Here is a 26,835-nt window from a genome sequence, read left to right on the forward strand (position 1 = left end):
TAATAATAATTAAGCAAAGAAACAATGGAGCGGAACTGTTCCGCTTGTGTTTCCGTTGCATGCCCGGAGTGTTTTTGCCATCGCGCTTCTCATGCGGCGGCTTTCATTCTGCTTCCTTTTAGCATTTAGCTTGTTGGGGTTATCGTCTGTGCTCCCGTAGAGGAGTAACGGGTTTGAATTCTGGGATGGTTCGTTGAATAATTGTCTTTTGGTTGCAAACATGGCGCTTTCGATGGAAACACAGCTTCAGAGCATCTTTGAAGATGTTGTGGTAACTTGCACCTTTGTTTACTGAGTGGCAGCCGAGCTAACATTAGTTAGCATGTCAGATAACTGTAGTAGTATTTTCTATTTACTGAACTTACTTTGGATTGCAAATGAGCAGTCCTAAATATAACCAGATGGTGTTTTTACTTTATGTCCCCAGCTCGCTAACATATGAGAATGAACAGCTATGGGTGCACCGTTAATATCACAAGTCTTCACTTACGTTAATGCATTTTTATTTTCTCCTTCTTTTCTTAGAAAACTGAGATAATAGAAGAGGCCTTTGCTGGGTAAGGCTGCTCTGAATTCATGTTAATAACGCCCGATATTTGCAATTGCATTGTTATTAGCTTTAAAAGGTGTAATGTTAAGTTACTGCACACTGGTAGTGCTGCTGGATGTTTCAGCAGTAAGACCATACATACACTCACAGACCACTTTGTTAGGTGCTGGAAACAGTTCTCAGAGATTTCGGTCCACATTGACATGACAGCATCACACAGTTGCTGCAGATTTGTCGGCTGCTCCATCCATTGAGGGGAATCTCCTGTTTCACCACACCCCAAAAGTGTTCTGCTGGATTGAGATCTGGTGACTGTGGAGATCATTTGAATACATTGAACTCATTGTCATGTTCGAGAAACTAGTTTGATGTAATTTGAATTTTAAGGCATCCTGTGTTATCCTGCTTTGCTTCAGTTGCCTGTTCTTAGCTTACTTTACCGGCATCCATTATGTTCCTCAGCCGCTGTAGTCCATCTGCCTCGGGGTTTGACATGTTGTGTTCAGAGAGGGTCTTATGAATAGGGGGGTTGTGTTTATTGGAGTTGCTTTTTTGCTCCCAGCACCTCAAAGCAATCTGGCCATTGTCCTATGACCTCAACAAAGCATTTTCCCCCAGAGAACTGCTGCTTGCTGCCTTTTCTCTCTTTTCTGGACCATTCTCTGAAAACCCTAGAGATGTATATGTGGGAAAATTCCCAGCAGATCATCAGTTTCTGAAATAATCAGACCAACCTGTTTAGCACCTACAACCATGCCATGTTCAAAGTCACTTAAATCACCTTTCTTCCCCATTCTGATGCTCAGTTTGAACTTAACTAGGTCTTCTTGACCATTTCCACATGCCTAAAGGCAGTTAGGTGATGTCGTGTGATCGATTGATTAGATAACTGTATTGAAAAGATGTGGCTAACAGAGTGGCCGGTGTGTGTATATTAAAATGTATGGAGCAAAATTAAATGCTAAAATTAAGAAGTGTGTTTTTAGGATGTTTATGGACACTCCAGAGGATGAGAGGACTAAGCTGATCAGTTGTCTTGGAGCCTTCAGACAGTACTGGGGAACCCTGCCACAGGTTTTTACACACACACACACACACTCCCACTTGCTCACACCTACATGGCTGAGATTTCTCAGTTGCTCCAATGTCTTTCTGCAGGAGTCTCATGAACAGTGTGTGCAATGGATTGTGCGCTTTATACACAGTCAGCACAGCCCCAAGAGGATCTCCTTCCTCTACGACTGTCTGGCAATGGCTGTGGAGACCAGTCTTTTACCACCCAGGTACACACATACATATAGTGTGAGATTATTTGACGCCTAAAGGAGTAAAATGGGTTCAAAGAATGATTTATAATATTTCCATATATTAATTTATTATATTTAATTTATCTGTTTTATGACATCCCAATAATGAGTTGTTTTTAACTGTATTTATTATGTTTGAAGTTGTAACATATAATCTGTTATTTGTCTATCTCATTAATCTTTGTGTCTTTAGGATGGTGTGCGTGGCCTTAATAAGCTCAGACAGTTTGGAGTGGGAGAGGACACAGTTATGGGCATTAACTTTCAAGCTGATCCGCAAGATTATCGGGGGAGTGGACTACAAGGTCTCTGACACGAAACTTCTAGCACAAAGGCACATCTGGATCGATTCTTCCAATTCGTTTCTTCAATTCTTCGATTGCTTGAGCTTTTTTGTTTTGATTTTCAGTGGTTTTATTTTTGTTGACTGCTTCTAAACAGGGATCTCTGGCTTTTAGAAGAATATCCTACAATGTGTCATACATTTTAAAGTCGTTTTAAGCTTTCCACGTGAGACACTTGCTCATGAATTCTTTTATACTTGTTGTGTCAGGGTGTTCGGGACCTGTTGAAAGCTGTGCTGGATAAAATTCAAACTATTCCTACCACTGTCAGCTCAGCTATAGTCCAGCAGCTTTTGGCTGCCAGAGAGGTACCCATCTTTATGCCTTTAAAATGAATCATATGTCATTTTTGATGGTTTATTTGAATACTTTTTAGGTTTACTTATATTTACGCATGTTGCAGGTGGTAGAATATATCCTGGACAGAAACGCCTGTCTCCTTCCAGCATACTTTGCTATCACAGAAATTAGAAAACTGTATCCAGAGGGGCAGCTCTCACACTGGGTGAGTGTTTGTGTAGCTACCTGTAACATTATATGTAACACTATATAGTCTGAATTTTTATTTGTGAATTCCTTATCATGTCTGTGCATCTCATTTTCAGCTTTTGGGCAGTTTGATATCAGACTTTGTGGACAGTTTTAGACCCACAGCCCGGATCAACTCTATCTGTGGTAAGAGGAACTGGTTGCTTCCCCTTTTATGGATTCCTGGAGATTTAAATAAGCTGCTTATCATTTGAAGTGTTATTATTATTAATAGGACAGTCACTAGAAAGTGAATGAAAACTAAAAAGACAGTTTGTAGTTATTTATCTCATGTAGTCAGTCTGGTATGTACAATCACTTGTTGCGTCCGTGTGTCCTCACAGGACGATGCAGTCTGTTGCCAGTGGTGAATAACAGCGGTGCTATCTGTAATTCCTGGAAATTAGACCCCAGCACTCTTCGCTTCCCTCTGAGAGGCATGCTGCCATTTGACAAGGTAACAAACGCGCTGGACTTACACATCACACACACCTTTAGACGTACAGAAGTTTGATCATGATTTGTGTGTTATCATATAGGACCTTTTTGAGCCACAGACAGGGTTGCTACGCTATGTACTAGAACAGCCTTATTCAAGAGAGATGGTGTGCAACATGTTGGGGCTCAACAAGCAGGTAAAACAACCTCATCTTCTTTTGTATTTGTCCCTTTGCCTCCATACCAGGCCCTCCAAATGCCCCCACATTTCCTACCCCCGTTATTTTCATCTTACCATCTTTTATCTGCTCCTGCTCTTGCTGTTTCCCTTATCCTCCATGATCTTTTCTTTGCGTTGTAATTCGGCACGGGTTCTTCACTTTTCTTTGCCACCCTCCTTATATCCTTCTCCCCTCACACCTCTCTTTTACCTTGTTTCCCTTGTAGTCCTTATAACACACCTATATAAGAACAAATGTAAAGCAACGCTGTGAGCTTGGCCCATAATGCACTGGTGTCAGTTTGCCCTGTTGGGTTCATGCAGTTTCAGCTCAGCCCAGTTCACTTAGCACAAACATCCACACAGTGTGTCAAGCTGTCATTGAATCCAGACAGTTTGGCATTATCACAAATATTTCTGTGTAGGTTCTCAGTTATCCCGGTCATGGCAATATAAGGAGCTTAAAAAGAAAAGCAACTGGACTTCTTTAAGTTTCTTGAAGACGAAGCTTCTTCAAGAAACTTTAGGAAGTCCAGTCGCTTTTCTTCCGGGCTCCTTGGATCGTTAACACAAAGCTATAATCAACGCTGTATATGGATTTTTCTTTATATTTTGACTTGGAGTAAATAACCCAGAATCTGGTTTATATATCTGAATTGGCTGAGTTGAAACTAACTGTGCTGAACAGACAGTAAACAACCTAGCTACCTTAGTCACCACTTTCTTTTCTGTCTCTCCTTCCCCCGCCCCCCCCTCCTCTCTCCGTTTCATCCTCTTTCTTTGTTTCTCTTCCTTTTCTCTCTCTTTTGTCCTCTGGCTGTGTGTTGTATTTGTCTGTCTCTCTGCCATGCGCTCTCTAGACTCTGAACATTGCCCAGGTATGTCCTCTTCCTGGTTGCCTGACCGACCCAACTAACCAGCTCATTGAACGCTTAGCTTTTTTTTAGGCACACTGACGACCTAAAACTGGGAAACTGGAGAAATGAAGAAAACTTGAAGTGGAACAAAAGAGAAACACGACAGAGCTTGAGATGGACACAGCAGGGCTCCATAAATGGTAGACTGGTGTGGTTAAATAAATATTTGACAGGTGCACTGTTAGGGAGATATTAAAGATTACCAGAAAAAGCAGTTAGTTTAATGGGAAGCCAGGGAGACTTTGAATCATTAACTGCACATGACTTGTTCAATTAACAGGTCGCTGTGTACATTTTTTAATAATGCCTGTTTGCTTTGCATCACACCTTATCTCTGCGTTCAGTGTTACAGAATAAGAACAGTAGCCATAAAATATATTAATGATTTGTTTGTTTTTTGTATCCTCCTTGATATTTTCTGTTAATATTCAGTATATATGATCTTGGCAAAAAAAAAAAGAAAGAAGCACTTCCCCTTGATTATAATTATTTAGGCTTAGTTAAATTAATGCATATGATAAATAGATGAAAAATAGGTCTGTGATTAGCCATGATTACCACTAAGCCTCTTACATCGGGGGTTGTCAGTCAGCTGAAAGCTTTCAAGCTCCAAGTTGCTCAGTAATGCTTAGTACTTGGATTTGTGCTTAGCATGTTTCTGCATAATTCTATTTACTTATTAATTAGTACTCCTCAATTTTGCCTCACTGTGGCCCAACAGACGCTGTTGATTAAGATTTTTAGTTAGCAATCCTAATGTCAGCTGAGCTAACTGACACTGATCATACGGATACAGTCCAGACTAAGAGAGCTGCAGCTCCTCTGAGCCACAAAAGAGCAAATTTAGTCCCAGCTAACAAGTCGACCTTAATTATTTCTGACTTTAAACCCTGCTGTTGACATTTCAAGTCCTGCTGCACTGCATGTATGGATGTAGTCTGGTGCTTGCCTGTTGTTAGCAAGGTCCTCCCGTGTCGGACCTGCTGCTGCTTTCTGTTGTGCTGACCGGGGGCAACACTGAACTATTTTGACTAAGCGGTGCTCTTGTCTTTGGTGATTAATGCAATTTGTTATTGTTATATTTGTTAGCCAAGAGCAAGCTTGCAAATCAAGCAACAGCTAGCCATGTGGCAGACAGTGACTACAGCAGACTACAGACCCAGACAGAAAGGGTAGTGTGTGCCACAGCAAGCGCAGAAACATTGTGCTGTACCTACAAGTAGACTAGCAAAATATTAGGCACCTCACAGGTTAATTTGGCATTCCAACATTATTACTTTTTACATAAATAAAAGGCAGGCTGGCTATGTTTTGTTTAATTATAGTCCAGTCTGCATTTTGAGTTGGTAGCTCTTAAATAATGTTAGTGCACTGTGATAGCAAACTCCACTCATTCAGTTGCATTAGTCAAAAATGATAAAGTGGCTCTAATTTGTATTGCTTACATTCGCCTTAATCCTTTCCAGTAAAAGCTGTAAGGTGACTCTGAAAGGTCAAATAAACTGCAACTTTTGGAAAACACCAGGTTTAGCACACAAAACACAAGCTAGGTTAAATAAAACACAGTGAAAATAGGGAAAAAAACAGGTTAGTGCGATGGCTAGCACAGTTGCCTCAAAGCAAGAAGGTCCTGGGTTTGAACCCCCATCATGCCGGGGCTGTTCTATGTAGACCTTGCTTGTTCTCCCCGTGTTTGTGTGGGTTATGTCTGGGTTCCTCCCACAGACTTAGTGTGGTTAGGTCAATTACTGAATATAATGTGTCCATACATGTGAATGGTTTGTGACCTGTCCTGGGTGTAGGGTCTCTCACCCCATGACCCTGAGTTGGATAAGTGATAGAGAAAAATACTGTAAAAGCACACAAAAAACAACTGAAATAGAACAAAATCTCACAACACTTTGCACAAAAAAAAAAGAAACACAATGAAAGTGTCTTTGGGGGACACGATAATGTGACGGAAGAGCCGTGGAAATGACAAGCTAACAGTAAATGGCTAATAGCAAGCATGTATCTACAGTATTATACAAACCACGTTATTAAAACACACGTTACCTGCAACTTTTTCTCCTCAGCTTCTTGTAAGTAGGTCTCAGTGCAGTCGTTTGCATGTTTTGGTTTTTGTCTCCCCAAAAAACACTTCTGTTGTGTTGTATACATTTGTGTGTGTGATTTCTTTTATGTTTGTTTGTTTAGTTTTTTCTGTTTCCATTATGATTTGTGTGCTTCTGCGGCGTGTTTTCTTAAGTTGCAATGCGTTTGACCTCTTTAAGCCACCGTAAAGCTGGCTCATAAACCAAAAAGTTCTTTTCAGGTTTGAGATGGATTGGATTTTTGTTACAGGTCAAAATAATTAAATAAGGGGGTGGCCTTTGAGGACCGCAGTGCTTTATTGCATTTGCATAGTTTGTGGTTATTGTCAGCAGGGCAGTGGAACATTTTAATTCCGGGTACCCAGGCGTTATGTTAATAAATAAGATGCTACCTGAGTTTATCTTCCTGAAAATGCGTACACTGTGGCACTGTGCAATTCAAAGAAGAGTCAAATCTGTCTGCCAGTGGCAGATAGATTGCAATTTCATTACATTGTGCTGGTGCATGATGGGTTAGAATTTTTAAAAAAAGAAGAAAAAAAAAAGGTTCCCATTAGTCAGGCTGTTGATCAGTTACAGTATAAATTAGCTGCTGGTTATATTGCTGGTTTTTAAATATATCACTGGGTGATCTGTGTATATGATTTATTTGTAGACAACAGATATGCCTGTGGATCTCTCTCTTACCCTTTTTCTTCTATCTGTTTGTTGCCCTTTTTTCTCTCTCATTCTGTGAGCATGTGTGTGTTTGGCTGCGGTGGAAGAGAAGCTGTGCCGAAGGCCAAAGCAAAGAAAAATCGGATGGTCATTTTCACAGCTACTCTTCTTCCTCCCACTCACACCTTTGTCCCTTCCCAGACCTGTTAGTCTGCATGTGGGAATGTGTTGCAGTGGCTGGTTTGCTGTTTTATGCTGTGCCTTTTAGTGCTGTACCTGACTTGTTCGTGCTGTGCTGTTCAGTCCCTCGTGTCTCAGTGTAAGAAGGGCTCTGTTAAGAGGCCTGACATGAATGTCAAAGCCTGCAGTGCAGAGATCCTCACTCCTTCTGCTCTAATTTTGCCTTTTTACATGTAGAAGATGGAACAAATGTGAAGGCCATATGTCAGGAAAGTGTGCAGCATTTTTTATGAAATCATAGTTCTTTTTAAATTAAATAACAGACCCAGCGACATGAAATATCAGCTACCTCATACAGTAGAACAGGGGCTGTGTGGATTGTAAGTGAAGCCTGTAATATTATTATTATTATTATTATTGTTATTATTATTATTGTTATTATTAACCCTTATTAGATGGAAAAATAAATTAAAAAAAAAAACCCTCTCATTACCACTAATCCTCCATTTCTTTTCCTTTTTTTCTTTTTACCCCACCCGTCTTTTATATAGATGCATTTTTTTAATTCTTCATGATAGAGCATGGGTTATACTGCATATACTGGAGCCAGTACAGATTTTGAAGTGTTAAAAATTCTAGTATGGATATCCTGGCCAATATTCTTTTTATATGTTTGCTCAGACTATAATATAATTATATTAAAAAGGAAAATTATGGGTTTATTTGTCAAACTAGTTAGCTTTAGCTTCTATCCGTTTTTGAATCTTCTGATATAACAGCTACTTCTGAGCTTGTGAACCTTGTGACTGTTTCATATATGGAATGAAAACCCTTATTTTAAATCTTTTGTATGTATTAGAGCTATAAAAGATTTCACAGAAGACCAAAACACATCTTCTTTTCTGTATAGTAACACAAGCTGAGAATTACCAGAATATTAAGGGATATGGGTAAATACTGGAATATGGCTACAGTCCATTGTGACAACACAAGAAGGAGATGCTGTCCTGCATGCAGTGATCTTTTTAACAATATCTGGAATAACTATCAACAAAAATGTTTGAATGTGAAGTAATTGATTAAAGATGTTATTTTTATTCTCTCCTATGTCTATCTTTCTGTCTTTCTTCCTTCATTCCGACCTTCCTTTCCTCTCTTCTTAACCCCTCTTCTTTTTGTCTCCTTTGGCATTTTTCCTCCTTTCTTTGTTTAACCTCTTCTCCCTTCTTCTCACTGTTTTCTTTATCCTGTAACACACTTCCCCTCCTCCCCTCCCAGCATAAGCAGCGTTGCCCAGTGCTGGAAGAGCAGCTGGTGGACCTGGTGGTGTACGCCATGGAGCGCTCTGAGACTGAGGAACACTTTGACGCCGATATCGGAGGAACTAGTCAGCTGCTGTGGCAGCACCTCTCCTCCCAGCTCATCTTCTTTGTGTTGTTTCAGTTTGCAAGTTTCCCTCACATGGTGCTGTCGCTACACCAAAAGGTATGAGGAGTTGACTGCAGGCACGCTGATAGAAAAAGAAAAACATTTACAGTATGTTTACAGTCAGTTAGGGCATGAGTGTAATACATGTGTTTACAGTGAACTGGGGAAGCCTCTTGGATGAGAGGTGAAACATCTTCACGAACTTTAAGAAGCTCAGTTGCCTTTTTCAAGCTTTTGAGACGTGTTTAAATGTATGCAGTGGATCCCAAATAAAGAATTATACATTTAGTTGTAGCACGTGTCATAACATTTATTAAATACAGAGCATGTTTAACAACATGTTACTAACAAGGAAAAAATTAAATGAAGCAGATTAAATTCTGTGTATATGTGTTTTAATGATTTATTTTCTCTTTTCCCTTATTTGTTCTCATCAGCTTGCAGGTAGAGGTCTCATTAAAGGGAGAGATCATCTTATGTGGGTCCTGCTTCAGTTCATATCAGGAAGCATTCAGAAGAACGCCTTAGCTGACTTCCTGCCTGTCATGAAGCTTTTTGACCTGCTTTACCCAGAAAAAGAGGTACAAGTTATTGCAACTTGTACTGTCCCATTTTTATCTTCTTTTTGTCTTCTTTTTTTATTAGATCTACTTTTTAAATATTCATCAGTCTAGTATTTGACTTTGGCAATAAACTAATATTGCTTGTGGTATGAGTGTCACCATTGCTTTCTGTTTCTCTTCAGTGCATTCCAGTTCCTGACATTAACAAACCCCAGTCGACCCATTCGTTCGCTATGACCTGCATCTGGATCCATTTGAACCGCAAAGCTCAGAACGACAACTCCAAACTGCAGATACCCATACCGCACTCTCTGAAGCTGCACCATGAGTAGGTCTTTCACAAAGATATGCATTTAGCGATAATAAATACCTCAAAAGTCATCATTTTCCATAAACATGGCATACCTGGTTAATTGCTAATGTCTACCAGAATTCATTAAATTATAAACATCCTCTGCGGCTCTCTGTCCACCACCTTTCCCCTTCTTTCTTTAGATTTCTTCAGCAGTCGCTGCGTAACAAGACCCTGGGCATGTCCGACTATAAGATCGCCCTGCTGTGTAACGCCTACAGCACCAACTCGGAGTGCTTCACTCTGCCAATGGGCGTCCTGGTTGAGACCATCTATGGAAATGGATCCATGAGGATCAACCTTCCCGGCACCAACTGTATGGCTTCGGGATCGGTCACTCCGCTGCCCATGAATCTGCTGGATTCGCTCACTGTGCATGCAAAGATGAGGTAAATAAGTAAAACACAGAGAATGTTTTAATTAATTTCTTCTACTTCAAAACCCTGATCGCCTGCCCTCCGGTCTCCAGTCTGATCCACAGTATTGCCACGCGTGTCATCAAATTGGCCCATGCCAAGTCCAGCATTGCTCTTGCCCCTGCATTGGTAGAGACGTACAGCAGATTGTTGGTCTACATGGAAATTGAGTCCCTGGGCATCAAAGGATTCATCAGTGAGTCTATTTTTAAAACTCACTTAAAGTTTGCACCATGTTGAATTATAGATGTATGAAATATTATCTTATTTGAGGAGGAGATCATTTTGCTTCTTAATGACTAATAGTTGTTTGGGATTGTCATGTCATACTTCTGTAGAGCTAGCTAGATGCTAGATTCTAAAGTCCTGCAAACATAGCATATGGACACCGGCACTCCCAAGTTGAACCATTGTAAAAAATGTAAAGGGAAGAATATACAGATATTTGTAAAAGTAAAAAGTTGCCTGAAAAATAAATGCTCAGGTAAAGTACAGATACATGAAAATTCTACTTAAGTAAAGTATGAAGTATTTGTACTTCATTACTTCCCAGCTCTGCAAATAGCTGACATAAAGCCGTCTGAATGTGTCAGGCTTCAGAATAGTGTTATTAATCTCTATATTTATAGTATCATGAACATTTTAATGACATTTACTGAGGAAGCAGGTTTATTTACATGATAATAATAATAATAATGTATACTTTATTGATCCCCGTGGGGAAATTACTTGTTTTCTCTGCATTTGACCCATTCACTCAGTGAAGCAGTGGGCAGCCACTAAGCAGGCGCCCGGGGAGCAGTGTGTAGGGACGGTACCTTGCTTGGGGGTACCTCAGGGTAGCCGTTTAGTGGATTCGAACCCCCGACCTTCCGATCATGGGGCGACCACTCTACCTACAGAGCTATCCCTGCCCATACTGTTTCATTATGGGGTTTTGCAGTACTATCGATATATTGAGCTAGTAAAATTTGCAAGTGTTACAGTTTACTGGGACACAGTTTGAACAACATTATTATTTATTCTCTTTGGGGCAGCAGAAACGTTTTAAATAATGAGAAACACTCTGTCTGTCCAGGTCAGTTGTTGCCCAACGTGTTCAAGTCTCACGCGTGGGGAATCCTTCACACATTACTGGAGATGTTCAGTTACAGGATGCATCACATCCAGCCACACTACAGAGTCCAGCTGCTGAGTCACCTGCACAGCTTGGCTGCTGTGCCACAGACCAACCAGAACCAGCTACATCTGTGGTAATGTAGAAGCATGTGTCGCATATAACTAGCACCTGCTAATATTAGAAATTTAAAGCAAAATTACACATTTTGTTGCTTTTTGGAGTCGAAAGATTAAATCAAAACAGATATTAAAATGCAGCTTGAGTGTTGTGTGCTCTTTTAATGCACTTCATTGCCTTTGAACTTGAAATGTGTGATATTCCTACCATGAAGTGAAAATTATCTGAAACTTGAAAGTCATTCTTTTAAGTCCTTCTGTTTGAAATAGTTATTTGCTTAATTCTAATTATTTACTCAGGTAAACTAACTGTGGAAGGCAGAAAAGTCCCACACAACATGTTCTCATGTTGTCCAACTCAACGCAGAAACAATTAAGCACAAAAAAATGTTCATCAGGATTATGATGGAGTGAAAAAGAGTCATTATTCCTCTTTCTGGTTCTTTGTCCTGAAGTGTTGAGAGCACAGCTCTGCGCCTGATCACAGCTTTGGGGAGCTCGGAGGTGCAGCCGCAGTTCACCCGCTTCCTCAATGACCCAAAGACAGTTCTGTCAGCCGAATCCGAGGAGCTGAATCGCGCCCTGATCCTCACTCTGGCCAGAGCCACACATGTCACCGGTACCCACTCAGTTTTTGAAGCCTCATTTGCAGTGTTGGGGTTTTTTTGCTGCCCGCTTCATTCCAGTCATTGTTTCGCTTTTTGCTTCACTTCTAATCATTGTGTTTGACTGAAATCTGTCTTGTGTTATTTGTCACCTGCTTTCTGTATGTGCAGATTTCTTCACAGGGTCTGACTCCATCCAGGGCACTTGGTGTAAGGACATCCTGCAGACAATCATGAGTTTTACGCCTCATAACTGGGCCTCACACACGCTATCCTGCTTCCCTGCACCACTACAGGTGCAGATATTATGTTATGCAAAATATTCAAGTAATAATTGTGGTTTATTGTTGTTTTTCTCTGTCAAATAAAACGTCTGAATCTTGCTGTAGTGACTCCTGGACCTCTGTTTTTGCTTCAGGCGTTTTTCAAGCAGAACAACGTTCCTCAGGAGTCGCGCTTCAATCTGAAGAAGAACGTCGAGGAGGAGTACAGGAAGTGGAAGTCGATGGCCAATGAGAATGACATCATCACCCACTTCTCCATGCAGGGCTCACCTCCACTGTTCCTCTGTCTGCTGTGGAAGATGCTGCTGGAGATGGACCATATAAACCAAATAGGCTTTAGGTTTGTTATACATGAGTTAAGCTTCCACATGTATATAAAAAGTAGACCGCAGCGGGGGAAAAAAGAAATACTTAATTAAATAATCCAAAGCTGTGATCAGCGAGAATATTACTTGTTTATGTTTCCAGGTTACACTCACTATTAAAGACACTGCTGAGTGTATTTTAATGAACCCTGTGTTAATGATGATCTCATCACTGTTGTTGAGGCAGTTTAAATTTAACATTTTACATCAATTAATCAGGAAGGGGTTGCGGGGGTGGGTCCTACACAGCATCTGTGACTAATTGACCCCGAGGGAGAAAGCTGCCTTATTGTGGGATGATGAGCTAACTGCTGTTTTTTGTGGGGGGTTTTCCATTTCTTTTTTGGTCCCTCAGGGTCTTGGAACGTATTGGAGCTCGTGCACTGGTGGCTCACGTGCGCACATTTGCCGACTTCCTCGTCTATGAGTTCTCAACGTCAGCTGGCGGGCAGCAGCTTAACAAGTGCATTGAAATACTCAATGACATGGTCTGGAAATACAACATAGTCACGCTGGATAGACTTATTCTGTGCCTGGTGAGGACAGACAGAGAACTACAGGATTATATACTGTAACAATGACATCATAGATTCTACACTTTTCCTTTGCCCATGCTGCAATACGATAAGGGTCCATGTCTCTGCCTCCAGGCGATGCGTAGCCACGAGGGAAACGAGGCTCAGGTTTGCTACTTCATAATCCAGCTGCTGCTGCTGAAGCCCAATGACTTCAGAAATCGAGTCAACGATTTTGTCAAGGAGAATGCTCCCGAGCACTGGCTGCAGAACGACTGGCACAGCAAACACATGAACTACCACAAGGTATACGTTCGACAGAACATGTTCCGTTAAAAGTTAGTTCCACAACTGTGACGACATCTCAAAAAGTCAAGTTAAATGTAGAAATTAAATTAAATCTGTTTTAAAATTATTGTTTTTCTTCCAGAAATACCCAGAGAAGTTGTACTTTGAGGGTCTCGCAGACCAAGTCAACCCTCCCATGCAGCTCCAGCCTCAGTACCTGCCAATCTACTTTGGGAATGTGTGTCTGCGCTTCCTGCCTGTTTTTGACATTGTCATCCACCGCTTCCTGGAGCTCCTTCCTGTCTCCAAGTCTCTGGAGACGCTGCTGGATCATCTGGGAGGGCTGTACAAGTTCCACGGTGAGTAGGGCTAAGAGGAGGACTGTGTGGGTCCAAGATGAGGGGAGTTGGATTCACTAGGATGTCTTAACGCATTCTGAAACAGGAAATCCCAGGCAGCTCATTCAGTGGGAGAAATGTTTCATCACTCATCTAAGTAACTTCTCCAGTCATCCACTTATCAGAATCAGCTTTTTGAGATAAAAAAAAGGGAAGGTGAACTTTGCCATTATTTGGGGATTTTGTATTACCGCTGCGTTTTTTGCAGATCGCCCTGTGACCTACCTGTACAACACCCTTCACTACTATGAGAGACACCTGAGAGACAGAACCAACCTCAAGAGAAAACTAGTTCATGCCATCATGTCTTCACTGAAGGTAAACAGAGAAGACACATTCATTAATTCATGTATCTGAATAGCTAATGCGCAATTGTTGATATCAGTATAACGTTTTATTTTGCAGGACAACCGTACTCCAGGCTGGTGTCTTAGCGAAACCTATCTGAGGTTTGGCATGAACGCCCGTGAAGAAAACGTGTGGATCCCTGATGACACCTACTACTGCAAGCTGATTGGACGCCTGGTCGACAATATCCTTCATTAATTTATCACTCTTAACAACAAAAGACCGATGTCTGGTCATGTAAAGTCATTGGTCTTTTGGGCTGCTGGAAAGTATATTTACCTTACCGCTGTGAGTTCTAGTCTCCCTTAATAGCTTTAAAGACGGATTGTATTTATTAATCCATCTAAGCTCATTTTATTGCAGCCTCGGGGGTTGTTAAAGTAGAAAAGAGTTATTAAAAACAAGATAAAATCGGTTGGATGGGGTTCGTGTGCTGCACGAAAACAATATGCGGTTAATTAAAAGTGGTTCAAGTAAAACATCCGTGCTTCCATGAAGGCTGTTTTCTCCTCTGGTGATTGTTTATCCTCCTTAGCTTTTACCTCACCCATGGCGGGAAAGTCACCGGGTCCTTTTCCCAACTGTGACTGGAGGTTCAACGAGTTCCCCAACCCTGCGGCCCACGCCCTGCACGTCACCTGTGTGGAGCTGATGGCTTTGGCCGTGCCAGGAAAAGATGTGGGAAACGCTTTGCTTAATGTTGTGTTGAAAAGGTGCAGTAAGCAAGCCATGTGCAATCATTGTAAAGTTTATGGGTCTCATTAGGCTTAAATGCCATCCTTTTGGAATTAATAGTGTTCTGTAGTGTATGCAGAATATTTTAATGATCCCTAAAATTACCTATCATCTTCTCCTTTCACCTTTTAGTCAGCCTCTGGTCCCCAGAGAGAACATCACTGCCTGGATGAATGCCATTGGACTTGTGATCACTGCACTTCCAGTAAGAAAAATACTCTGACTTTCAGCTTTCACGATAAACTGATGTTCAGATTTTTCCGCCGTGACGACCTGTGATCTCCTCTTCAGGAACCATACTGGATCGTTCTCCACGACCGCATCGTTTCTGTGATCAGCTCTCCGGCACTGACATCGGAGACAGAGTGGACAGGCTATCCCTTTGCCTTGCTTGACTTCACCGCCTGCCACCAGAGCTACAGTGAAATGAACTGCAGCTACGTGCTAGCATTAGCACACGCCGTGTGGCATCACTCATCCATCGGACAGCTGTCTCTGATCCCCAAGTGAGGCGCTCTCCTTGTTTCTATCCTGTAAGACTGTTTCTTTTTGCTCTCCTCATGTCTTTATGTGTCTGTGCGTAGATTCCTGTCAGAGACTCTGAAGCCAATCGTCAAGACAGAGTTCCAGCTGCTGTACGTGTATCACCTGGTGGGGCCGTTCCTTCAGCGCTTCCAGCAAGAGAGGACGCGTTGCATGTTGGAGGTACACTTCAGACGTTCTCTTTATCTTACATCAAAGATATAATTTAGTTTTGTCTTTCTCCTGGTGGATTTTTGTACATTTTGTTCTGTGTTGCTATTTCAGATTGGTGTTGCCTTCTATGAGATGCTGCAGGCAGTTGACAAACACTGTCACCATCTCAGCTACATGGACCCGATCTGCGATTTCCTGTATCACATTAAATACATGTACACTGGAGACAGTGTGAAGGAGCAGGTGAGCTTTTGACGTCTCCTTGGAGCATACCAGTGTCACAACAAAAATCCAATCCAGTTTTATTTATAGGGCATTTTTTATACATGCAAATTTGACAAAGTGCTGTACAAAACACCACACACAATCAGTGAAACAATAAAAAAACAACAACAATAAAAATAATAATATATTGAAGGTAAGAACACACCACTGTCATTGTGAGTTAAAAGCCAGATGAGTTTTTTTTAAATTGAAGAGATCATCCTAAAATATGGGCAGGGAGATCATTCCATAGTTAAGAGATGATAACTGAAAAAATGGTCCATGTACCTCAGCAATCTTGAGCGAACATATGCGGTCAGCAGCTCAGACGTACACGAGTGGTCATCCAGGAAAGAGCCAGTGGAAGGAGGCCAGGATGGGCGAGCACTGGTTATACAAGCTGTGGCATTTTGGACCAACTGCATGCGAGCAACGGAAGCTTTGATTTATTGTGAACTCACTAATATTGGATACAGGAACAGGAAAGTTCCTGTCATTTAATTGTTTATCTGTTATTGCCAGTGTGAGGAAACAGTCTTTATCAATAGGAAACGCTGTAAAAATTATGAAAATACAGTTGAAAGTTAAAAATCTTTGCACTCCTTCACATTTTCTGAAGTTGTCCAGTGAGCCGGATTAGCGTCATCATCAGGGGATTCTGGCCCCGAGGCCTTATGTTTCACACCACTGCACTAGAACCATAATAATATTATTTATGAGCCCTAAATATTACCCTCTAAATACAGTGCAGTTATCAGCATTGCCGTGCTTAATTGCACTGCAGAGGCGTGCATACAGCGTTGTTTGTCTGTAAATATCACGCTTGCTAACGGAAATTTCCCTGCAGGTTTGAATAAGAGGCCTTACTCAGGCAAGGGTTACCCTGTTTTCTGCTTTTTTTATCCACCGGATACTACTGCAGCTTAGATTGTGCACAAAATTGACCTATTATGTTGCAGATGAAGCTTCCAGATGACGGAACTACTGCAGAAATTCAAATGAATCCAAACAGAAAGTCTCTAAATATTAATTTTGTTTGGAGAAATGATAATATGCCAGTAGAACTGTGTAATTATGTGCACAGAGGTTAAAAAGTGTGCTACCCTTTGAATAATATATACCCTAAAATCTGCTGTAAGAAGATGATGAAACCATCATCATGTAAAACAGGGAAAACCAACTGACAAGAAATTTGTGACTTTTACACACATTCTGAGTGTGTGCTGCTCCTCAAAACACAGTTGCTGTTTTTTTTTTTATCTCCATTTATCCACTCATTCATTTTTTTGTTGTTTATTTGGATCTGAGTCACATGGGCAGCCATCTCAGCACAGATGCCCAGACCTCCCTCTTTTTGCAATGTTTCCAAGCCACCTGTCAGATGTAATCTCTCCATCATGTCCTGGGCCTTCTTTGGAACCTCCCTCTGGTGGGACATGCCAGAAATTTCTCACCTGATCAGATGCCCGAACCTCAGTCTTCCTCCTCTTGATGTGGAAGAGTAGCGGCTCTACTTTGAGTCCCTCGCAATCTCCAAGGCTGAGCTCAGACACCGTTTGGATGGAGTTTATTTCTGGTGCTTATATCTGCAATCTTATTCTTTTGGTCAGTTCTCACAGACATAGGTGAGGGTAGGACCGTAGATGTACAGCTTCACAACAGCAGGTAGCCTCTGCATGGATGTCAACACTGCACGAGTCTGTTCCCCTCTCTCGTGAACAAGACCCATCCATCCAGGGGTTGCAAGGGACCTGGAGCCTATCCTGTGTCAGTGTGAAAGAGAGGATACACTCTGGACAGGTCATCAGTCTGTCACCAGACTAACAGACAGACAACCATTTGAACTCACGTTCACCTGTGGGTAATTTAGAAACACCGTTTAAGCCAGGCTACCTCGAGAGAAACCTTGCAGATTCCATGCAGAAAGGCTGTCATGGATTCGAACACAGCACCTTCTCTCTATAAACACCAAGATCCCAGAGATACTTAACCCTTGTGTGGTGTTCGTATTTTTGTTACTCAGCCAGTGTTCATGGGTCTGGTGGACCCGCTAAAGTTTTGGCTTTCCAAATTAACACTATCAAACAATTTTATGTTAAATTACTACACAGATGTTTACTTCATCCCAATTACAAGCCATATGACCAGCAAACATGGTTAATTTTTTCCCTTTACCTTTGTTAGATCACATTTATGAATTAATGTGCTTCTCGTTTTTTTTTTGTAAAATGTTATAAAAAAATTAAATCAGTTATAATCAAGTGGAGTGAGTGGAAAGACACAACATATTTACACGTGAAGCAATATGTTTCACAACTAAATGGGATCAGCTGCTCATAAATGGTGACATTAGGCCCAGGGTTGTAAAACGGGGAGGCGATGCACCCACTTATCCCACACTGTCCTGATGGCAGCTAGCTTGTCTCTCTGCCGTCGAGCTGGTCTGTCGTCTCAGTTATCAAAACGGATACAAGGATAAAAACCCTAAAGTAGGCCTTTGGGGTTCTTAGATCAATTTGGTCCATCTTCTTCCAACTCTCTCGAAAAACACACCTTCCGTCTAGATTACTGCAATCCAGAATAATTTTCTGGATGGAATCTGGGATGAAAAGCTCAAATGAAGACTTGATGTCCTGCACATGAGTAACTGTCAGCCATGTTGGCCCTGGCTTATCACAGTAGCAGCTCTGCAGGCTGGCTCATTTCTTGGGCAAGAAGACCATTCAATTTCACCATTTATTGACATCCACATTTCTTCACTTGCTGTCTGGTGGGCTTGTACTGGTCCTGGAGCTGGCTGCTGATGGGGTACTCGTCTTCGTTTTGTTACTAAATGGTGCTCAACCTCATCCTCTTCTTCAAAGTCACTGTCAGACTCTGAATTTTCAGAAATGTGAAATATTCTGAAACCTCTTCCTCAACATCATCATCCGAAGCTCCTCTCTCTTCCAAAATCAATTGGAAGGCCCTCGCAGCAGATTGATTGATTGATTGATTGATATACCTTTATTAGACCCACAAGGGGGAAATTCGTCAAACGATCAAGATAATCGTTTGCCATCTTGATCAGTTGTGATAAAGAACCACACTGGCAAAGTCTTATTTATATTATTATGCGCCTAATCTGCAGGTGGTACAGGGTATGAGAAAATAAAATTTGGATCCCGCAAGAGAGCGGGTAAAATGTGCGGGAATCTAAGAGTAGACGGTGTTGATAGTTGAATTTTCAACAATGTTGCAACTTTGTGCGGGAGCAGGAGAGGAAGAAAACACTATCAGCAGCACCAGAAAGGAGGAAGACAGAGTATGGGAACACAGGACCTACACTTTCAACACTTTTATTAGACCTGGGTCCAGTGGACCCGAACACCTTGTATGTAATGTAAATGCGTGGGGGGAGGTACAGTATGAGGTCATTGAAAATTTGTTCGGATTTATGTTCTTCACAGAAAATAAGCCAAAGCCAATGAATTTCAGGTTAAAAAAATAATTAATTGTCTAATTTTTCTTTTGAAAAAAACTGAAAACGGGTCTCACAGACCCGAACACCATACAAGGGTTAAACGCCTCCATTTGGAGCAACAGCTTACACCTGATCAGGAGTGGCCACTCCACTCTTGACCAATTGAGAATCCCGGCCTCAGGCTCAGAGGTACTAATTTTCATTTTCAAGTGTTCACACTCAGCTGCAAACCTCACCAGCGTGACCTGGAGGTTACCGCTTAAAGAAATTCATCATCTTCAAAAAGTAGAGAGGCGATCCTGAGCCCAGCAAAGCAAAGAGACTTCATCACTTGGCTGGTTTTCATCACTTTTTTGCAGTTTTAGTTTGATCTTAGGTGCAATCCCAGAGGCGTGCCCAACTTTGTAAGAGCAGATTTGTTCCAAGCCACCACAGGACACAATATGCTGTGTTTTTGGTGCAGTAATTCTAAAGAAGCAAATGTGATAAATACTGATGTGATGCTTAACTGGTAATTGCAAAGCACCTCTCTGACACACACTAATTGCCTTTGTTTAGTTCCTGCTTTTAGCTCTGTCTAGATCAGTGTATTCACTTCTCATCCTTTATCCATCCACCTTTTTTGTGCTTTGTCTAGGTGGAGAAAATCATCATGACTCTGCGTCCCGCCATGAAGCTGCGTCTGCGCTTCATCACGCACAGCAGCAAGATAGAGACTTCATCCTCAGCTGCCAGCGCTGCCTCCGCTTCCTCCACCTCTTCCTCCTCCGCCACTCCTCAGCCCCCTCCGTCCACACTCTCATCCTCCACCGCTGCCGCCTCCCCCTCCCCCTCCTCCTCACAGCACACACACACACCTATGTAGGTGGCCTTGCCAAACACAAATGCACAGTAGCGATCATAACTATGAACTTACATTTTGTTCATTTTCTTCTAACTTGGATGTTTTGTATCTCGTGTCTTTATAAAGAAGGCCTCCTGCAAGAATTTTGTGCAAATTATTTTCAAAATCTCAACTTATGACAAAGTTAAAACAAAGAAATTTTTTTCTTCTTATGTTTTTCTGTCCAGGAAACTCCATAGACTGAGTTTGACAAAATATTTAAGCCTTAACATAACAGACAAAATGGGTCACAGGAAAACAGAAGATTTTTTGTGGCGTAATTTTATCGTATTTTTTTGTAAACATTTTTTATGTTGTACATTATTACTTCATTAAAAACGGAGGCAAGTTTTTTTTAAGTAATGGATCTTTGTAACAAAACTGTGTATTTCTTTATTTAGACTGTATCCTCATGGTCTCAAACCAGTGAGCTTTCATGTGTTCATGTGTCAACCACTTCACCTACACATGGATCCACTATGTTACTGGTGGGACAACCCAAAGCACTCAATACAGGTTCTGTCTGATGCAATATAGTAACAACCAGCAGGGGGAGCCCAGTATTTACAGCTGACATCAGTCACTTTCCTCACAGATGGAATTAATGAAGGATGGAGGGAGTCATACATTAGGAACCTTACCTTACCTTGCCCCTTTTGATTGGTTCCCTTTCTCTATGCCAGAGGATATGAAAAAAGCACATAAACAGGTATCCATTAAGTTTGGTAGAAAGTCGCACACTGAGCCAGTAACACTTAGTATTCTGGCAGAGAGCTGGATCTGGGAATTTTGCCATTTGACAGTTGGCAGTAAAGCTAATGGTTAGACATAGACTTCATTCCAAATCCTTGGGGTATATTGTTGGGTCAGTAAATCAAATTATAATTAAATTGGTGCCTTTGGATGTTGGGCAGTGGCGAGGGTAACTACATAGTTTTACCAACTATTTTTACTTCCCACTGGAGAAGCTGAACTACAGCGAAGCTGATCAATGGAAACATGTAGTTTAGGTTCCTAAAGCTGCTTAGAGGAAGTAGTTAAACATTAGTTTACATTATTTATTCAAAATATCACAGAAAACTACCAACAAATGATATTTCCTTTTATGTCACATTGTAGTTTTAGTATTTGTTTATGTAAATCATCATGGAAATGTATCCCACTGCAAAATGGAGTCTCTAATGTCAGTGTTCATCCCTGATTATTATCCCAAATTTCATGTTAAATGGCATGTGGACAAACTGTAAACATCTTTCCACTCAAGAACAAATGTAATATACTAAAATAAAAAAGTCACACTGGTGCTTTAAAGTGTAACATATTACAAAAGCACCTTAAAGGAGTGTTTTACTGCACTTGTGTGTTGAAAGTCATAATGCTTTTTGACCCACAATCTGGAAGGATGTCAATCGTGGTCATCAGCAGCAAAAAAAGCACACTTGGACCAAATGCAGTTCCTCAAATGGCCACTTGAGGTTGGCTTCAAAACAACCCAACAAATGACTTTTATAGGCTGTCTGCAAGGCTTCACGTTAGTTATGTGTCGTTTGCGAACAAGCCGACTCTAAAAGCGGATTCTTTGTAGCGAACAAGAAGAGCTGAATCTTCAGACGGTCCTGCTCAGCTAGCAGAGGCCGGACTTTATTTTGATGGTCGCCCCATACAGCCAATCATATGCAAAGACAGACAAGGATCATACAATTGTATGAAAGAAGGAAGGGGAGAGACACTCTGAAAACAGCGAGTATAGTGCACAGGCAAAGGTACACAACAACATTGTGAGCCTACAAAGATGTCTAAGAACCGCTCACCCGTCCGTGCAGCTGGAGGAAAGCTGACCCTCTCTCCTCCAGCTGCCACCCACTAACCCTGGAAAAGTGTCTTGTTTTGAGTACTTCTGCTGTAGCATCCACTGTCTTGCCAAAAACTGCAGGTATACCACCTCAAACTATAATGACCTCACTTATCAACAGATAAGTGTCGATGACGAGCTGGGTAGAATGGTAGCCAGTGCCATTTTCCATTGTAGAGGACAAAAGGTTTCAAACTATCATCCAGGCTTTAAACTCCATGTAAGTTCTCCACAGTGGTGGTAAATGTTTATGAAAACACTGATTTAAAAGTTGCTTATCAACATACAAACCATTAGGCTACAGTAGAAGGCCTAGAACTGAAGAGCCATTTGGGCTGGCTCTTTGAAAAGAACCAGACCTCTCATCACTACATCCACTAAATCAAGTCACTGAACTGGATTTCTCGACTGTGTTTATGCCGTTGGTGCCTTTTGGAGCATTTTAATGCAGCTCTTTAATAATCACTATGGCAGTACAAATAAACAAGCAGCTCATCCAAGAAGTGTAGTGTTGTTTTTGTATGTAACTTAGTGCTAATTAGCAGGTTTCCAGAGATGTGGGAAGAGCCGAACAGGTCTGCACAGCTGAGAAAAATCATACCAAAATCAGCATAATATTTGAACAGCACAACAATAATTAAACCTCTGCTCATGAAGTACACACGCAGGTGAGCAAATTCATTATGAAACCATAAATAAGAAATATGTCAGTTTTGCAACAAAGAGATCCCTTTACACACAACTCCCAAGAATATGCATTAAGCCTAACATGTCCCAGTACACATAATATTTTAATATGTTCATGCATAATATGTTCATTCATGCAGCTGGAGTCAAATTTATTTCTGCAGCAATCATATTAATGTAAAACTGCTCCTTAACATTAATGCTAAACTCCTTGAAGGCAGCTCATAATAAGTCAGAGCTTTACCTTCATCTGGATGTACGATCCAAATCCAAATGTATCTTCGAACTCGGAGTCTTAGGAGATATATTACCTCATGAGGGGCACTAATGTTCCACATGTTAAAAGTATCTGTGGATATACTGATCAGGAAGAGGTGTGTGAGTGTCCTTTGTGCCAGGGTGAACCGTGAGGAAGTTTTTAATTGATGCTAGCTGGAGAATGATCACTTGCATGAGGCCAGTGATACTGCTAAACACAGGTGGAAGTGCAAGAGTTTTTCAGCCTCTGTGAACCCAAGCCCTTATTTTAGGATGGAGCTGATCGCCCTCTCATCACTTCTGTGTGAAATACGTATGGATTTTAAATGTTCAGCATCTGTTACATCACATTACCCCCACCATGAAATTCTTGACCTTGCTGTCACTGTAAAAGTGGTATTTATAGTCAGCACACACACACCAAAGATGAACGCTGGTGTAAAGTTGCACTTTAACCTTGAACGCCATCAATCATAAAGATGTTGTCAGCAGGTAGGAGCCAGTAACTGCACAAAGGTCAGTCTGGTCAGTTTTCTCTCACACTTTGCTGATTCACTTCCTCACCAGTGTTTACCTTAGAAAGTCTTGACACAGGCTGCAGTCTCACCCTGAGCCCTTTGTGCTCACTTTGAAGGCTGTCCTTTTGCCCGCACGTAGAGTATTTGAATCCTGATTTTAAAAAAAACAGTGTTTACACAGATCGATAATCAATCACTCCTGATTATCCACTCACAATTACATTACATTGTCACTAGGTCAGCTGTAACTAAATTACATGGAGATTGTGCAAGCTCTTTGTTAATTACATTAGAGACTTGAGCATCTCTTGTGATTTCCATTGTGGTGACAGCGCAAAGTCTTATTCATCCTCCTTGTGGCTTTAGAGAAGAATGTCTTTGTGTTGAGCAACACTGATTTGGCTTTTGGAGACATGTGGCTTGATGTCATTGTTCCTCTTTATGAAAGTTTCGTGTGTACCAGGTCAGCCGTGACCTAATCACATCACCATTGGTGCCATGCACTCCGGGTGTTTAATCCCACTCTCCTTTCTGTATGTATGAGTCATCCCGTGCTCTCCCTATAAGGCCCTTGCTGAGATGTAGGTCAGCGTATGTGCTGCTGGGCCCGTGGCTTACCCATTAAACTCTGGCCCTAAACACAATGTGGCAACACACAGGCCTGTAGATGTACTTTTGGGGGGGGGGGGGGTGATATCACAGTGTAGTCAAGTAAAGCTGTCATTACATATGTGTCTCAGCTCTTGTAGTGTTATGTGGGAAGCCAAGGTTTAAATATAGCATGGCAGCATATAACGCCTATGAGCTGGGCCAGTCTACAGCTTTATGTGTCATCCTGTATCGATTCCGAATCCACGTATTGCCTCGGTTTGATTACTTTAACCGTTCATGAATCTTCTCATCCTAGAAGTTTATTATTATTGTTATTAATAAATAAAATGACATGAAAATCAAAATAAGGACTCGGATTTGTCAGCTCTATCTCACCACTGGGTGAATTACGATGGAATCAGTGTTTCCCAGAAAATTAAGCCAAATGATCTTAGCGGCCCTCTCAGTTTGCATCTCATGACACAGTAGTATTGAATGAACTGATATTTAGTACACACATTCATGTTCCCTCATGGGATAATTGTAACAACGGGTGAATTTATTTTGTGTCATTATCAGGTAAAAATGTACATTTGTCTAGCTATTATACTATAGACTTTGCTGCAGCCTACTTATTTGTGTTTAGCACTGATCAGCACTACAAAATAAAATAATGAACATAGTAAGAGAGTGTATATAATGCTGGATGTAGCCACCATCACATCACCCACTGGTTAGAGACATCCTGTGTTAAAGGATGTAACGTACACTCACAGTGTGGTCTGACACAAACGCTTACCTCAAAAACATCTTTTATTTCTAAATGTTCTTTTTAAACTGGATCAGAACAGCTTTTAGTCTACCATTTCTCAATTATGGTTAGTTACTGTTTCACCTGGCATTCACTGTTAAATTACCACTGAAACACTTTATCATCTACTTTTAGCTACTCCTCCATTTAACACCAGTTATCTATTAATTTCACCCATTTCTCCACTGTGTTTAACTAACCTTTTTGTACTCTTAGTTAATCATTCAAACACACATTTATCAAATTGACAAACATTTTATTCCTAATTTTATTTTGGCATTTTTTTTATTTATTTATGAAATAAATTATTTATTTCTTAGTGCTAGCTATGCTTTAGCTAGCTATTTTGACATTTATGAATGTGGTTTTATCAGTTATCCTTTCCATTTCTACAGTTTATCCATTTCTTTCATTGAAATGTCAGCCACAACATTCTTATTATTAAGTTAATGTTAGTTTATGTGAAATTGTGAATTCCACTGGAGATACTTAAATACTGTTGTTTGAGAGTCACTGGTCTAGGTGAACATCAAAATTTGCTTCCTACATTATTGTGCTGTATCTTTTTAAATATAATTCAATTTGAGTTCATTAAATGTTTATTTATATAGTGCAAAATCACAACAACAGTTGCCTGTATTAGAGAGAAACCCCAACAATCAAACAAATCCTATGAGGCCCATGCAAACTTAACTCTTCAGTCTAATCAAATGTTTATTCAAAAAACATACACAACACAGGCTATCGGCTATAAAATGCTAATGCTACCCAGTTATATGCAAAGTGTTAAGGCCAAAGTGTGACCCCGACCAGCTCCTGGGACACAAACTTCAAGACAAGAGCAGCAAAGGTAGGTCAGAGTGATGAGTATTATCACAAACTAACCAGCTGCTATTACCAGTTTTAATTCACTTAATTAAATGCATAATGGATTTAATTATTAAATGCATTTATATAAATATGTAACTGTACATGTAATTAATTTCAAGTTGAATTTCTGTTATTTCTGCAGCCCACCTGCAATACTTTTGCCCATACTTTGGGAATCAGTTTGACTAAGTTGACTAAAAAGTTTTTACACACTTCACAAAGTATCTTATTGTTCCCGAACCAAATTGCAAAATGCGTCCACACTCCTCCCAAACGTTGATATATTTGTCACATTTATAATGAGCATGGGAGCTAGTTTTGTCTTGTAAGAAGTTCACCCTTCCTTTTTAGCGCCATCATTTGCTAAAAAGTTTCGGTTGTTGTTTCTAATGGACCTACTTGGTTTGACTCTTAAGGGCCACCGTAGTTATGAAAGATTTCCCTGTACAAAGAAGTTTCATCACAGTCTTGTTTTTGTTTCCCTGCCCTTCAGTCAGAAACATGAAAACACTACCGTCCGCGCGGCCTTGTATTGTCAAGTCTTTGCGTTCAATTACTCTTTAATGGGAAGCTCTGAGCTAAACACACAAACGCAGAGCACTCCAGTCGCTCACGTACAGTTGCCATGGTAACCGGATGTATCTGGGGAAGCGAGTATGCTCGGCGCTTACTTGCCTCTCTGACCTGAATTGCGCACACGAGTGGGTGATGATCTCTTAACCCAATCGCCGTGAATCTCCTCTGAAAATTGTATTTTTTTTGACAAGGAGCAAAGAGTTCGGGGAGAGGAGGAGACAGGAGCCGAGGGGTGAGAAGAACAGAGAGGAGTGGTAGACTGACAGAAGCAGCAGTGAAAGGTGTTGATTGTTGTTTTTTGGCACAATGTCAGAAATCGCACCTGTTACACGAGAAGGACTCAGATCGGAGTAGAAATCAATGTGCTGTTTATCTTAAAATGAAAAAGAGAAGTGTGTGGTTAGAGTACCCACAGTACGGAGAGTAATGATGCCAGAGAGGAAGCAATTATTCCTGACCGCACAGTAATTAGGATTATCGTGGAGGACAATGACAGATGGACGAGGAGAAGCATCCGGTTCAATGAAAAATCAGTTATTGTTGAACTGCTCGCAAAACACGTCATTTTTGGGCGGGCGATTATGAAAAATAGGCGTGGA

At 41.0% G+C, this 26,835-nt stretch overlaps 1 protein-coding gene across 2 annotated transcripts; it reads left to right on the forward strand.

The window, feature by feature from the left end:
• Positions 1-89: 89 nt before the first annotated feature.
• On the forward strand, positions 90-22,401 carry med23 (mediator complex subunit 23). 2 transcript variants are annotated; one of them, XM_063495145.1, is made up of 31 exons: positions 90-271; positions 526-557; positions 1,537-1,624; positions 1,709-1,833; positions 2,051-2,162; positions 2,411-2,509; positions 2,605-2,706; positions 2,807-2,876; positions 3,074-3,186; positions 3,269-3,364; positions 4,248-4,265; positions 8,513-8,719; positions 9,100-9,243; positions 9,408-9,553; positions 9,721-9,966; positions 10,047-10,189; positions 11,072-11,246; positions 11,685-11,848; positions 12,006-12,130; positions 12,253-12,458; positions 12,839-13,019; positions 13,134-13,304; positions 13,429-13,645; positions 13,893-14,002; positions 14,090-14,216; positions 14,580-14,745; positions 14,900-14,972; positions 15,059-15,273; positions 15,352-15,472; positions 15,575-15,706; positions 19,828-22,401. In XM_063495145.1, exons 1-31 carry the CDS (start codon positions 221-223, stop codon positions 20,053-20,055), a joined length of 4,203 nt encoding a protein of 1,400 aa, XP_063351215.1. In that variant the 5' UTR covers positions 90-220; the 3' UTR covers positions 20,056-22,401. The 2 variants fall into 2 exon arrangements, with proteins under 2 accessions (XP_063351215.1, XP_063351216.1); XM_063495146.1 differs by lacking the exon at positions 4,248-4,265 and having other exon boundaries at positions 19,828-22,400.
• Positions 22,402-26,835: the final 4,434 nt, after the last annotated feature.

The sequence above is a fragment of the Pelmatolapia mariae genome, linkage group LG15 (genome assembly GCF_036321145.2).
Source record: "Pelmatolapia mariae isolate MD_Pm_ZW linkage group LG15, Pm_UMD_F_2, whole genome shotgun sequence".
Lineage (NCBI taxonomy): Eukaryota > Metazoa > Chordata > Actinopteri > Cichliformes > Cichlidae > Pelmatolapia > Pelmatolapia mariae.